Source organism: Leptodactylus fuscus, chromosome 1 (assembly GCF_031893055.1).
Source record: "Leptodactylus fuscus isolate aLepFus1 chromosome 1, aLepFus1.hap2, whole genome shotgun sequence".
In the NCBI taxonomy this organism is placed as follows: domain Eukaryota; kingdom Metazoa; phylum Chordata; class Amphibia; order Anura; family Leptodactylidae; genus Leptodactylus; species Leptodactylus fuscus.
Window position 1 is genome coordinate 103,906,510 of NC_134265.1, and position 14,222 is coordinate 103,920,731.

The 14,222-nt window shown below is 46.4% G+C and overlaps 1 protein-coding gene across 1 annotated transcript in view; it reads left to right on the forward strand.

Annotated features, from left to right (window-relative positions):
• Positions 1–688: 688 nt before the first annotated feature.
• MMP17 (matrix metallopeptidase 17) overlaps positions 689–14,222 on the forward strand; it is a 152,107-nt gene continuing 138,573 nt past the window's right edge. Inside the window, exon 1 of the mRNA XM_075274977.1 lies at positions 689–1,302. Within this exon, the coding sequence (XP_075131078.1) occupies positions 1,177–1,302 (126 nt within the window). The 5' untranslated portion in view covers positions 689–1,176. The remainder of the gene's footprint in view (positions 1,303–14,222) is intronic.

Sequence of the window (14,222 nt, forward strand, 5' to 3'; positions counted from 1 at the left end):
ATGGAAGATCAAGTTAAACTACATCTATATGACTCAAACCAAAATTTTACTACTACAGCCACTGTACTTGAGAAAAACATCCACCTTTCTTTATTCGGACTAAAGATCAGATAGATGTGTACAAAGAAGCCAACAAAAATCTTTAACCAGGGTATAGACTAGTGCTTATGTTCTCCTTAATATGCTGCTGGTGATGCACACACCTCGCACCTGAAGAGACCCTTTAATAGGCAGATGATAGTGGTATACTGTGCATTTCTGGCATCTGCTATTCAGCTAATGTGTTCTGCAAGACAAGCACAAAGATTGTGAAATCCCCCTCAGCTCTGCAAGAAGTTATCAGAAATAATTCCTTTACAAGCTACTTCCAGCTATGTAAAATCATAGGGCAACAAATTGCAGAAACTATAAAATCTGCTTTAGTACAAAGTTTTCATGCTAGGTTTTAACTCTAGAGATGCTGGACACATACGGCAGAAGCACTGCTGCTTGTTGATGTTAACTTACTATACAGATCGGTAAAACATCTCTCAAGCAATGCCCGGGGATCTTACCTCAGGTTTGTTTTTAAGAAGGAAATTCTCCTGCAGGGCTCAACTCTGCCCTCTATGGTTGACTTAGATGGTAGCAGCAGATCAGCTCCTTGCTTGCTTTGGATCCACACAAAATATTAATTAGGACCCCCTCCCTTTCTCTAAGCCTCTCCCAGCTGCACTTATAGGTTGCTGAGCTTCCCTTCCCACACACAACTCCTCCTTCACCATCTCCAACTCTGCACTGTGGCAGCACAGATTCTCTCTGAGCTCCAGAGCTGACAAGAGGAGGTTTGGATGCTGATGTGTCCATTGCTGAGGACATTCACCTGACCCAACCAGTCCTTTGAGAAGTCAGGCTCTCCTTGACACCAGGCTGCCCCCTGCCTATCCTTCACCCCATTCTTAGCTGCAAGTCTTTGGAGCTGTCCCAGGTGCTGAATCTGCCACTTTGACCTGTTGTGCTGAATCTTGCAAACTTCCCTGGATGTGGCCAGAGGCGACCATGGATATGTTAAGGCATGATAGCCATGCAGCAGCCTGGCATGTGGATGTGAGCTGCTGATGGTGCAGTGGAGATGTGAAGAGGGTGCACATATGAATGTCTCCTTCACTCACTCAGGGCTGAGGAGGAAGACAAGGGATGTGGTGGATTGCCTCCAGAGAGTGTTCTTGGCCTCGGGAGATGTTTCTGATCGCTCTTTTGATTGCTTTGAGGGAATCTATGGCAGCACCGACCCCTACAGCTGAGGATATAAACCGAGGAGTTGTAAGTGACCAACTGGAATCTGCTTTCTAATGTCACTGGGTGGATGGGCTAGCTGGAATATGAGGAAGGATTGGGGTGTGAGTAGAGGATACTGTTGCATATGAAGTATATGCTGACACTTTGTCATATTTAACCTTATGCTTGCTGGAACCTGGGATTATTCTTTTCCTTTCTATAAAGGCAGTTCAAATGAATAGGGGGACAAAAGCAAGTTTGTAACCCTATCAGTCTCCCAGTGAAAAAAAAGAGCAAATCTCCTTCCATGCTCTGTAACTGCTGCCTTCTGGTCATGCAGAGATCATTCTGCATTGGGTAGATGCAAGATAGGAAGCTGGGGACAAGGGGTTAAAGTCATCTAAGCATCTGCTGGAACAAGCTAAACTGAGACAATATCTATCTGTCTACATGATCTATTTCTTGCATATGAATGCATCCATAACACAGAAATAATGTGAGTTAGGATGCATATGAGCAGTTGTAGTTCTCATGCATGCGTTTACAGGAACAATATGGTTCAGATTGTGCTCCGCTACAGAAAAAAAGGGTTAACTCTAGATGGTCAGTATTGTGTTAGAGAAAGTTACCATTTTAACCATGTGAAGACCAAACATAGATTCCGGCACTACCTCTGCTTATTGTCCAGGTAATTCACTATTCCTACACCTCTCGCTGATTACATTAAGTGGTTTAGTGAGGAGGATGATGTAACTGTGCAGTCATTGTGGATCTACATGTATGGCAAAGGGTTAATCTCCCAGCCTAGGCATTTGGAATAGAGGAGAATTGCACTGCTCAGAAGCTACTCCTTGTAAGATAAGTAGAGGGCACTTTGAATTTAAGATACCTTCCTGCACCGCCTACTTATCATTAACATCAAGATGCCCTGAGTTATTACCCAGCAATTCATCTTCAGCACACCACAGAGACAATTTCATTGACAAAACTTGACACATATAAAGGTCAGACATGGGATCGCTCCCTAAATTGGGCTGCTGCCCTCAGGCCTCTAGCTAGGGAGCTGTTTGGACCAAAAAATACATTCACCGTCAGTATGTAAATTATAAGGCTTAATAGCCAATTCTTATATCCTGCAAACTCTTTCAAAAGACCCGTACTACTACAGAACATGCTAAAACTATATGATTCTAAGTAAAATGTGCAACACACTTGTATAGTTCTGTATGTAGCTTTACCTCTGGACAGTATGCTATCAATTACAGCCCTGCTTGTATGCACATGGGGCTAAATTCCTGTACAATGCATGTGGCTTTATACTTCTAACAGTGATGCTTTTTGTCATCATAGTGAAATATAATGAATAAATTCAGCATGTGTTGCCATCCTCATGGGTACAGGTTAAAGATTAGTACCCTTGTAGTAAGGCTGCCCTGAGCTGTAATTGATTATTCCTCCATGTAGTTTGGCCAGAACCGTGTAATGTAGGTCACAACAAATGTCACTCAGGCTATGGACATATTCGGAGTCCTGGTGTTCATTAATCTTTTATCACCTAAGGGACCTATGTCCCTGAATTCTCTAGACCAGACACAAGCAGCAAGCGACTCTACAAGATGCAACATGCCCAGACAGCTTTGGGTATTTTGGGCATAATGTGACTAAGTGTTCAACTAAGTCCTAAAAACCGCAGATGATCTCACCATGTTATAAAAATGTAACCTATCTCACTTACATTGCATGTGATACCCAATAATATTTTGGTTATTAACCCTCTCTACTTTGCCACTGCTTATATTGGACATTGGGCAACTAAGGGTTACTGCATTGTTGCCTGTCTTCTTCAAGTGTTCATTATGTATTAGAAGCACAGTGCAGGTCATAAAAGATAAAATAGTTGCCTGCCCTTTCAATGGCATGTAATTTTTTTTTTTAAAGAATGTCATAAGCCAGGCTGGATCTTTATGAGATCACTTCACAGGAAATATTCAAAGATAGAAATGAGTTTTTAAAGCTTTTAAGCCTGAAAATTGGCTGGGTTGTGCCTAGAATGAGCGCAGTACCATAGACAAGTGGCAGAAAATCAGAGAACTTTATAAACATTGATATATTCTTAAGAGTCAAATTTTCCTTGATATTATAAGTTGTTGCTGTTAAAATCAGACATATGATCAACAGGATATCCAGAAATGGTTGTGCCAGATTTTTGGGACCACATGTTGCTGGAGGCATCTGGCCCATTTAAATTTTGCCAATACAAAAAGGGCAGCGAGACAAACCTATTCTGTCTGTGTTGTACTGTGTTGCTTCCTATGGACTTTCTGTGTCAAGCTGACTCTATCAATGCCACGCAGAGTTTCCATGATTTGCTGTTGAGCAACAGATGGAAGTTCATTTTAACACTAATCTTAGGCAGACAGGACCTGGTGGGTAATTTGATCAAAAAAGAACCCGAGAAAAGAACAAGTAAGTGAATGATCCAGAATTCTTAATAAATTGTGGCCCCTTGCTGGTCAATGCTCTGCATTAACTAGTACAATCCAAGAAGGAGCAACCATAGTGACCGTACACATAGCTGAGTTGTTCACGTAGTTGAGCGGTCGATATTGGAGGTGCTATAATGTATAAACAATACGTGAATAAACAAGACAGGACTGATGCCTATGGTGAGAAACGCGTAGATGTAGTACAAATCCTATTGATAGAAATATCTCACTTTGTGGTATGCAAGTCTGTGTGTCCTCTACTTTCTTGTGGCGTTTTCAGAAACTGAGCCAAAGAAGCTGTCAGGGATTTCCTTAGATGTTTTGGGTTTTTTTCATAGCAAATCTTGTCTTTCAGTTGGTTCAGAAATTGGTTGTTTTATGTTCAGACACACAGGGCATACATTATGAGCCTCCTGCACCCACCACTTCACTCATTCACCTTCAGATGTGACTGGATTAAGGTTTTGCTGGTAATTGGCTAGCTATACTTGGCAATGATTGGTAGGTGCCCTGCAGTTTTCTTCCGAGAGACATGTTATAAAATTGGAGGCAAAATCAAGCTTTGCACAGTTCTGTTCTAATCAGTATCCCATCATGTGCCTAGTAACAGCTGGTTCAAACCTCACAGCAGTCCTTCAGTTGTCTTCTAGCTCCTTCAAATATCAATCACAGTTCATTAAACTCTATTGAAGCCCAAGGGAATGGCGATACATTGGTATATATGGAAATGATGGTACTTTCAGCTGCCAAAGGGTTAAATCATTATATGCAGCAGCTGAAATAATGAAAAAGAACTCACCCACGCAGACCATTCTTTAACAGGTAATAAGGCAATAATGAAAAAAAACAAGTTTCAGCCATTTTCTAAAAGAAATATGATAAACAACATTAAAGTAAAATATCATACAGTGTTTGTGGAGACCCATGCATATTAAAAGCAAAATCACTATGCCCATATTTGCATATGTAGTGCGTAAGCATACAGCTGGGAAGATATTGCATGTGAAGAAATGAAATTATTGCACAAGAATGACATGTTCTATGCTGGATAGTAATTGCAAGATCAGAGCACTGTTGCAGAGAGCCCTTCAAGACTGAATGGGCTAGGCTATATCTAGTTATTTATTGAAAAAGATCAGGCAACTCATTCTACAGCCGCTGCTCAGAATATGGGGATGATATTGTTGAAGTGAACCCATTACAATACAGAGGGCTATTCAGCCCTTTAATGCTTGGGTCTAACTGGAAATGACAGGGGATAGTTAAGTTAAATGACTTTAGTTAATGCAGCTTTGATTCTAGAAAAACTATGGGAATGAAAACCTTCCAGGTCTGCCCAGCCAATACATACTGTGTGTAGGGTAAATACTACATATTGTACATGCTTCATCCTCATTATCAGAAAACACAAAACAGCAGCATGTCCTGTCTCCCATAACTGTTCCAGAGCTGCAAATCCTTGAAAGAATTCTGACTCCCCTTTAAAGATGTGAATCATTCCCTTTATACCTGCACTAATTCAGTAAATGGTCACTTGTGTACTTGGTGTGTTACCCAATTATTAGAACAAGTATGGGGCTGGAAACAGGAATACCATGGCAGCAGACACTGGCTATGGGGATCAGCAATTCAGGTATCCATTTCCACTAAGGCATTCAGTTAGTGACGGCCATGGACAATGAACACTGAGCGTGGCCCCAGTCTAAGTTTTCCTGTTGAACCAAATGGTCACCATTTCTATTTGCGTTATCCCCATTCTCTGCAGCATTCTTTTCTGTATTGTTTCTGGTGTGTGACATTACTGTACATTTTTCTAGAGATGAGCGAACAGTGTTCTATCGAACTCATGTTCGATCGGATATTAGGCTGTTCGGCATGTTCGAATCGAATCGAACACCGCGTGGTAAAGTGCGCCATTACTCGATTCCCCTCCCACCTTCCCTGGCGCCTTTTTTGCTCCAATAACAGCGCAGGGTAGGTGGGACAGGAACTACGACACCGGTGACGTTGAAAAAAGTAGGCAAAACCCATTGGCTGCCGAAAACATGTGACCTCTAATTTAAAAGAACAGCGCCGCCCAGCTTCGCGTCATTCTGAGCTTGCAATTCACCGAGGACGGAGGTTTCCGTCCAGCTAGCTAGGGCTTAGATTCTGGGTAGGCAGGGACAGGCTAGGATAGGAAGGAGAAGACAACCAACAGCTCTTGTAAGAGCTAAATTCCAGGGAGAAGCTTGTCAGTGTAACGTGGCACTGACGGGCTCAATCGCCGCAACCCAGCTTTCCCAGGATCCTGAATGGAATACACTGTCAGTGTATTCCCGTATACCCGATATATACCCCGATACCCGTTCCAACGGTGTGCCCCCCCACCTTCACCCCAGAAATACCCTGCAAGTCCCCTAGCAATAGAATTGGGGCTATATACACCCACAATTTTTACTACTGGTATACAGTGCCATTGTCTGACTGGGAATTCAAAGAATATATTGGGAATACAAATACCCTCATTTCTTGCTACTGCCATATAGTGCCAGTTTCTGACTGGTAATTCAAAGAATATATTGGGGTTACGTGCACCCACAATTTTTACTACTGGTATACAGTGCCATTGTCTGACTGGGAATTCAAAGAGTATATTGGGAATACAAATACCCTCATTTCTTGCTACTGCCATATAGTGCCAGTGTCTGACTGGGAATTCAAAGAATATATTGGGGTTACGTGCACCCACAATTTTTACTACTGGTATACAGTGCCATTGTCTGACTGGGAATTCAAAGAATATATTGGGGTTATAAATACCCTCATTTCTTGCTACTGCCATATAGTGCCAGTTTCTGACTGGTAATTCAAAGAATATATTGGGGTTACGTGCACCCACAATTTTTACTACTGGTATACAGTGCCATTGTCTGACTGGGAATTCAAAGAGTATATTGGGAATACAAATACCCTCATTTCTTGCTACTGCCATATAGTGCCAGTTTCTGACTGGTAATTCAAAGAATATATTGGGGTTACGTGCACCCACAATTTTTACTACTGGTATACAGTGCCATTGTCTGACTGGGAATTCAAAGAATATATTGGGGTTATAAATACCCTCATTTCTTGCTACTGCCATATAGTGCCAGTTTCTGACTGGTAATTCAAAGAATATATTGGGGTTACGTGCACCCACAATTTTTACTACTGGTATACAGTGCCATTGTCTGACTGGGAATTCAAAGAGTATATTGGGAATACAAATACCCTCATTTCTTGCTACTGCCATATAGTGCCAGTGTCTGACTGGGAATTCAAAGAATATATTGGGGTTACGTGCACCCACAATTTTTACTACTGGTATACAGTGCCATTGTCTGACTGGGAATTCAAAGAATATATTGGGGTTATAAATACCCTCATTTCTTGCTACTGCCATATAGTGCCAGTTTCTGACTGGTAATTCAAAGAATATATTGGGGTTACGTGCACCCACAATTTTTACTACTGGTATACAGTGCCATTGTCTGACTGGGAATTCAAAGAATATATTGGGAATACAAATACCCTCATTTCTTGCTACTGCCATATAGTGCCAGTTTCTGACTGGGAATTCAAAGAATATATTGGGGCTACGTGCACCCACAATTTTTACTACTGGTATACAGTGCCATTGTCTGACTGGGAATTCAAAGAATATATTGGGGTTATAAATACCCTCATTTCTTGCTACTGCCATATAGTGCCAGTTTCTGACTGGTAATTCAAAGAATATATTGGGGTTACGTGCACCCACAATTTTTACTACTGGTATACAGTGCCATTGTCTGACTGGGAATTCAAAGAGTATATTGGGAATACAAATACCCTCATTTCTTGCTACTGCCATATAGTGCCAGTTTCTGACTGGGAATTCAAAGAATATATTGGGGTTACGTGCACCCACAATTTTTACTACTGGTATACAGTGCCATTGTCTGACTGGGAATTCAAAGAATATATTGGGGTTATAAATACCCTCATTTCTTGCTACTGCCATATAGTGCCAGTTTCTGACTGGTAATTCAAAGAATATATTGGGGTTACGTGCACCCACAATTTTTACTACTGGTATACAGTGCCATTGTCTGACTGGGAATTCAAAGAGTATATTGGGAATACAAATACCCTCATTTCTTGCTACTGCCATATAGTGCCAGTTTCTGACTGGTAATTCAAAGAATATATTGGGGTTACGTGCACCCACAATTTTTACTACTGGTATACAGTGCCATTGTCTGACTGGGAATTCAAAGAATATATTGGGGTTATAAATACCCTCATTTCTTGCTACTGCCATATAGTGCCAGTTTCTGACTGGTAATTCAAAGAATATATTGGGGTTACGTGCACCCACAATTTTTACTACTGGTATACAGTGCCATTGTCTGACTGGGAATTCAAAGAGTATATTGGGAATACAAATACCCTCATTTCTTGCTACTGCCATATAGTGCCAGTGTCTGACTGGGAATTCAAAGAATATATTGGGGTTACGTGCACCCACAATTTTTACTACTGGTATACAGTGCCATTGTCTGACTGGGAATTCAAAGAGTATATTGGGAATACAAATACCCTCATTTCTTGCTACTGCCATATAGTGCCAGTGTCTGACTGGGAATTCAAAGAATATATTGGGGTTACGTGCACCCACAATTTTTACTACTGGTATACAGTGCCAATTTCTAACTAGGAATTCAAAATGCGCAAGGCTCCCGGAAAGGGACGTGGACGAGGCCGTGGGCGAGGTCGGGGGAATGGTTCTGGGGAGCAAGGTAGCAGTGAAGCCACAGGGCGTCCCGTGCCTACTCCTGTGGGGCAGCAAGCATTGCGCCACTCCACAGTGCCAGGGTTGCTTGCCACATTAACTAAACTGCAGGGTACAAACCTTAGTAGGCCCGAGAACCAGGAACAGGTCTTGCAATGGCTGTCAGAGAACGCTTACAGCACATTGTCCAGCAGCCAGTCAGACTCTGCCTCCTCTCCTCCTATTACCCAACAGTCTTGTCTTCCTTCCTCCCAAAATTCCGAAGCTTTACAGAACAATAACCCAAACTGTCCCTGCTCCCCAGAGCTGTTCTCCGCTCCTTTCATTGTCCCTCAACCTGCCTCTCCACGTCACGATTCCACGAACCTAACAGAGGAGCATCTGTGTCCAGATGCTCAAACACTAGAGTCTCCTCCATCTCCGTTCGATTTGGTGGTGGATGACCAGCAACCCACCCTCATCGACGATGATGTGACGCAGTTGCCGTCAGGGCATCCAGTTGACTGGCGCATTGTGCGGGAGGAGGAGATGAGACAGGAGTTGGAAGAGGAAGTGGTGGATGATGAGGACACTGACCCGACCTGGACAGGGGGGATGTCAAGCGGGGAAAGTAGTGTGGATGTTGAGGCAGGTGCAGCACCAAAAAGGGTAGCTAGAGGCAGAGGCAGAGGTCAGCAGCTTAGGCGAAGCCAGGCCACACCCGGAATCTCCCAAGATGTTCCAGTTCGTACCCAGCCCCGAAAAACTCCCACCTCGAGGGCACGTTTCTCGAAGGTGTGGAGTTTTTTCAAGGAATGCGCCGAGGACAGATATAGTGTTGTCTGCACAATTTGCCTCTCGAAATTGATTAGGGGCTCTGAGAAGAGCAACCTGTCCACCACTTCAATGCGCCGTCATTTGGAATCCAAGCACTGGAATCAGTGGCAGGCAGCAACGGCAGGACAAAGGCCGCCTGCCGTTCACGCCACTGCCACTGCCTCTGCCTCTGCCTCTGCCACTGCCACTGCTGACTGTGCTGGCGATGCACTCCAGAGGACGAGCCAGGACACCACTTCATCTGCCTCCGCCACTTTGTTGACTTCTACCTCATCCTCCCCTGGTCCTGTCTTATCTCCTTCTCCTGCACCATCAAAGGCACCATCAGGCGTTTCTTTACAACAACCCACCATCTCTCAGACATTGGAGCGGCGGCAGAAATACACTGCTAACCACCCACACGCGCAAGCCTTGAACGCCAACATCGCTAAACTGCTGGCCCAGGAGATGTTGGCGTTCCGGCTTGTTGAAACTCCCGCCTTCCTGGACCTGATGGCAACTGCGGCACCTCGCTATGCCGTCCCTAGCCGTCACTACTTCTCCCGGTGTGCCGTCCCCGCCTTGCACCAGCACGTGTCACTCAACATCAGGCGGGCCCTTAGTTCCGCGCTTTGCACAAAGGTCCACTTGACCACCGACGCGTGGACAAGTGCATGCGGACAGGGACGCTACATTTCACTGACGGCACACTGGGTAAATGTAGTTGAGGCTGGGACTGCTTCCCAAACTGGCCCGGTGTACCTCGTCTCCCCGCCTAACATTCCTGGCAGGGACACGAGAAGAACACCCCCCTCCTCCTCCTCCTCTACCGCCTCCTCCTCCGCCTCCTCCTCCGCCACCGCCTCCTCCTCCGCTGTTAGATTGACCCCAGCTACGAGTTGGAAACGTTGCAGCACTGGCGTTGGTAGACGTCAGCAGGCTGTGCTGAAGCTGATCAGCTTGGGGGACAGACAGCACACTGCCTCCGAGGTGAGGGATGCCCTCCTCGATGAGACGGCAATATGGTTTGAGCCGCTGCACCTGGGCCCAGGCATGGTCGTTTGTGATAACGGCCGGAACCTGGTAGCAGCTCTGGAGCTTGCCGGACTCCAACATGTTCCATGCCTGGCCCACGTCTTCAACCTAGTGGTGCAACGTTTCCTAAAGAGCTACCCCAATGTTCCAGAGCTACTGGTGAAAGTGCGGCGCATGTGCGCCCACTTTCGCAAGTCGACAGTAGCCGCTGCTAGCTTAAAATCTCTCCAGCAACGCCTGCATGTGCCACAACACCGGCTTTTGTGCGACGTCCCCACACGCTGGAACTCAACGTTTCAGATGTTGAATAGAGTGGTTGAGCAGCAGAGACCTTTGATGGAATACCAGCTACAAAACCCTAGGGTGCCACAAAGTCAGCTGCCTCAGTTTCACATCCATGAGTGGCCATGGATGAGAGACCTTTGTGACATCCTACGGGTCTTTGAGGAGTCCACAAGGAGGGTGAGCTCTGAGGATGCGATGGTGAGCCTTACAATCCCGCTCTTGTGTGTTCTGAGAGAATCCCTGATTGACATCAGGGATAACTCAGATCACACAGAGGAGTTAGGGATAGCATCCGATCCGTCACAGCTGGAGAGTAGGTCCACACATCTGTCCGCTTCACTGCGTTTAATGGAGGAGGAGGAGGAGGAGGAGGAGGAGGAAGAAGAGTTGTCCGATGATGTGATGGTGATACAGGAGGCTTCCGGGCAACTTCGAATCGTCCCATTGTTGCAGCGCGGATGGGTAGACATGGAGGATGAGGAGGAAATGGAGATTGAACTTTCCGGTGGGGCCAGAGGAGTCATGCCAACTAACACTGTGGCAGACATGGCTGAGTTCATGTTGGGGTGCTTTACAACCGACAAGCGTATTGTCAAAATCATGGAGGACAACCAGTACTGGATCTTTGCTATCCTTGACCCCCGGTATAAAAACAACATCTCGTCTTTTATTCCGGTAGAGGGGAGGGCCAATCGCATCAATGCTTGCCACAGGCAATTGGTGCAGAATATGATGGAGATGTTTCCAGCATGTGACAGTGGCGGCAGGGAGGGCAGTTCCTCCAGTAGGCAACCAAGTTCTCACCGGTCCACACAAACGAGGGGCACACTGTCTAAGGTCTGGGACACCTTGATGGCACCCCCTCGCCAAAGTGCCGCCACGGAGGGTCCTAGTGTCACCAGGCGTGAGAAGTATAGGCGCATGTTGCGGGAATACCTTTCCGACCACAGCCCTGTCCTCTCCGACCCCTCTGCGCCCTACACGTATTGGGTGTCGAAGTTGGACCTGTGGCTTGAACTTGCCCTATATGCCTTGGAGGTGCTGTCCTGTCCTGCCGCCAGCGTCCTATCTGAGAGGGTGTTCAGTGCAGCCGGTGGCATCATCACTGACAAGCGCACCCGTCTGTCAGCTGAGAGTGCCGACCGGCTCACTTTGATAAAAATGAACCACCACTGGATAGAGCCTTCATTTTTGTGCCCACCTGTGTAAAGCACCCCAACATGAAACTCCATGTCTGTACTCAACCTCTCCAATTCCTCCGCATCCTCATACTCATCCACCATAAGCGTTGCACAATTCTGCTAATACTAGGCTCCCTCCAACATGATTTCCCCCAACTCTGCTGGTTAGAGGCTCCCTCCACCCTGATTTCCACCAACTCTGCTGGTTAGAGGCTCCCTCCACCCTGCTTTCCCACAACTCTGCTGGTTAGAGGCTCCTTCCACCATGAATTTGCCCAAACTGGGCTGTTTAGAGGCTCCCTCCACCATGAATTGGTCCAAACTGGGCTGGTTAGAGGCTCCCTCCACCATTAATTGGTCCAAACTGGGCTGGTTAGAGGCTCCCTCCACCATGAATTTGCCCAAACTGGGCTGTTTAGAGGCTCCCTCCACCATGAATTTGCCCAAACTGGGCTGTTTAGAGGCTCCCTCCACCATGAATTGGTCCAAACTGGGTTTTTTAGAGGCTCCCTCCACCATGAATTGGTCCAAACTGGGGTGGTTAGAGGCTCCCTCCACCATTAATTGGTCCAAACTGGGCTGGTTAGAGGCTCCCTCCACCATGAATTGGTCCAAACTGGGCTGGTTAGAGGCTCCCTCCACCATGAATTGGTCCAAACTGGGGTGGTTAGAGGCTCCCTCCACCATTAATTGGTCCAAACTGGGCTGGTTAGAGGCTCCCTCCACCATTAATTGGTCCAAACTGGGCTGGTTAGAGGCTCCCTCCACCATGAATTTGCCCAAACTGGGCTGTTTAGAGGCTCCCTCCACCATTAATTGGTCCAAACTGGGCTGGTTAGAGGCTCCCTCCACAATTAATTGGTCCAAACTGGGCTAATTAGAGGCTCCCTCCACCATGAATTGGTCCAAACTGGGTTTTTTAGAGGCTCCCTCCACCATGAATTTGCCCAAACTGGGCTGTTTAGAGGCTCCCTCCACCATGAATTGGTCCAAACTGGGCTGGTTAGAGGCTCCCTCCACCATGAATTTCCCAAAACTTGGCTGTTTAGAGGCTCCCTCCACCATTAATTGGTCCAAACTGGGCTGGTTAGAGGCTCCCTCCACCATGAATTGGTCCAAACTGGGGTTTTTAGAGGCTCCCTCCACCATGAATTGGTCCAAACTTGGCTGTTTAGAGGCTCCCTCCACCATGAATTGGTCCAAACTGGGGTGGTTAGAGGCTCCCTCCACCATTAATTGGTCCAAACTGGGCTGGTTAGAGGCTCCCTCCACCATTAATTGGTCCAAACTGGGCTGGTTAGAGGCTCCCTCCACCATGAATTTGCCCAAACTGGGCTGTTTAGAGGCTCCCTCCACCATGAATTTGCCCAAACTGGGCTGGTTAGAGGCTCCCTCCACCATGAATTGGTCCAAACGGGTTTTTAGAGGCTCCCTTCACCATGAATTGGTCCAAACTTGGCTGTTTAGAGGCTCCCTCCACCATGAATTGGTCCAAACTGGGGTGGTTAGAGGCTCCCTCCACCATTAATTGGTCCAAACTGGGCTAATTAGAGGCTCCCTCCACCATGAATTGGTCCAAACTGGGTTTTTTAGAGGCTCCCTCCACCATGAATTTGCCCAAACTGGGCTGTTTAGAGGCTCCCTCCACCATGAATTGGTCCAAACTGGGCTGGTTAGAGGCTCCCTCCACCATGAATTGGTCCAAACTGGGTTTTTTAGAGGCTCCCTCCACCATGAATTGGTCCAAACTGGGCTGGTTAGAGGCTCCCTCCACCATGAATTTCCCAAAACTTGGCTGTTTAGAGGCTCCCTCCACCATTAATTGGTCCAAACTGGGCTGGTTAGAGGCTCCCTCCACCATGAATTGGTCCAAACTGGGGTTTTTAGAGGCTCCCTCCACCATGAATTGGTCCAAACTTGGCTGTTTAGAGGCTCCCTCCACCATGAATTGGTCCAAACTGGGGTGGTTAGAGGCTCCCTCCACCATTAATTGGTCCAAACTGGGCTGGTTAGAGGCTCCCTCCACCATTAATTGGTCCAAACTGGGCTGGTTAGAGGCTCCCTCCACCATTAATTGGTCCAAACTGGGCTGGTTAGAGGCTCCCTCCACCATGAATTGGTCCAAACTGGGTTTTTTAGAGGCTCCCTCCACCATGAATTTGCCCAAACTGGGCTGTTTAGAGGCTCCCTCCACCATGAATTGGTTCAAACTGGGCTGGTTAGAGGCTCCCTCCACCATTAATTGGTCCAAACTGGGCTGGTTAGAGGCTCCCTCCACCATTAATTGGTCCAAACTGGGCTGGTTAGAGGCTCCCTCCACCATGAATTTGCCCAAACTGGGCTGGTTAGAGGCTCCCTCCACCATGAATTGGTCCAAACTGGGTTTTT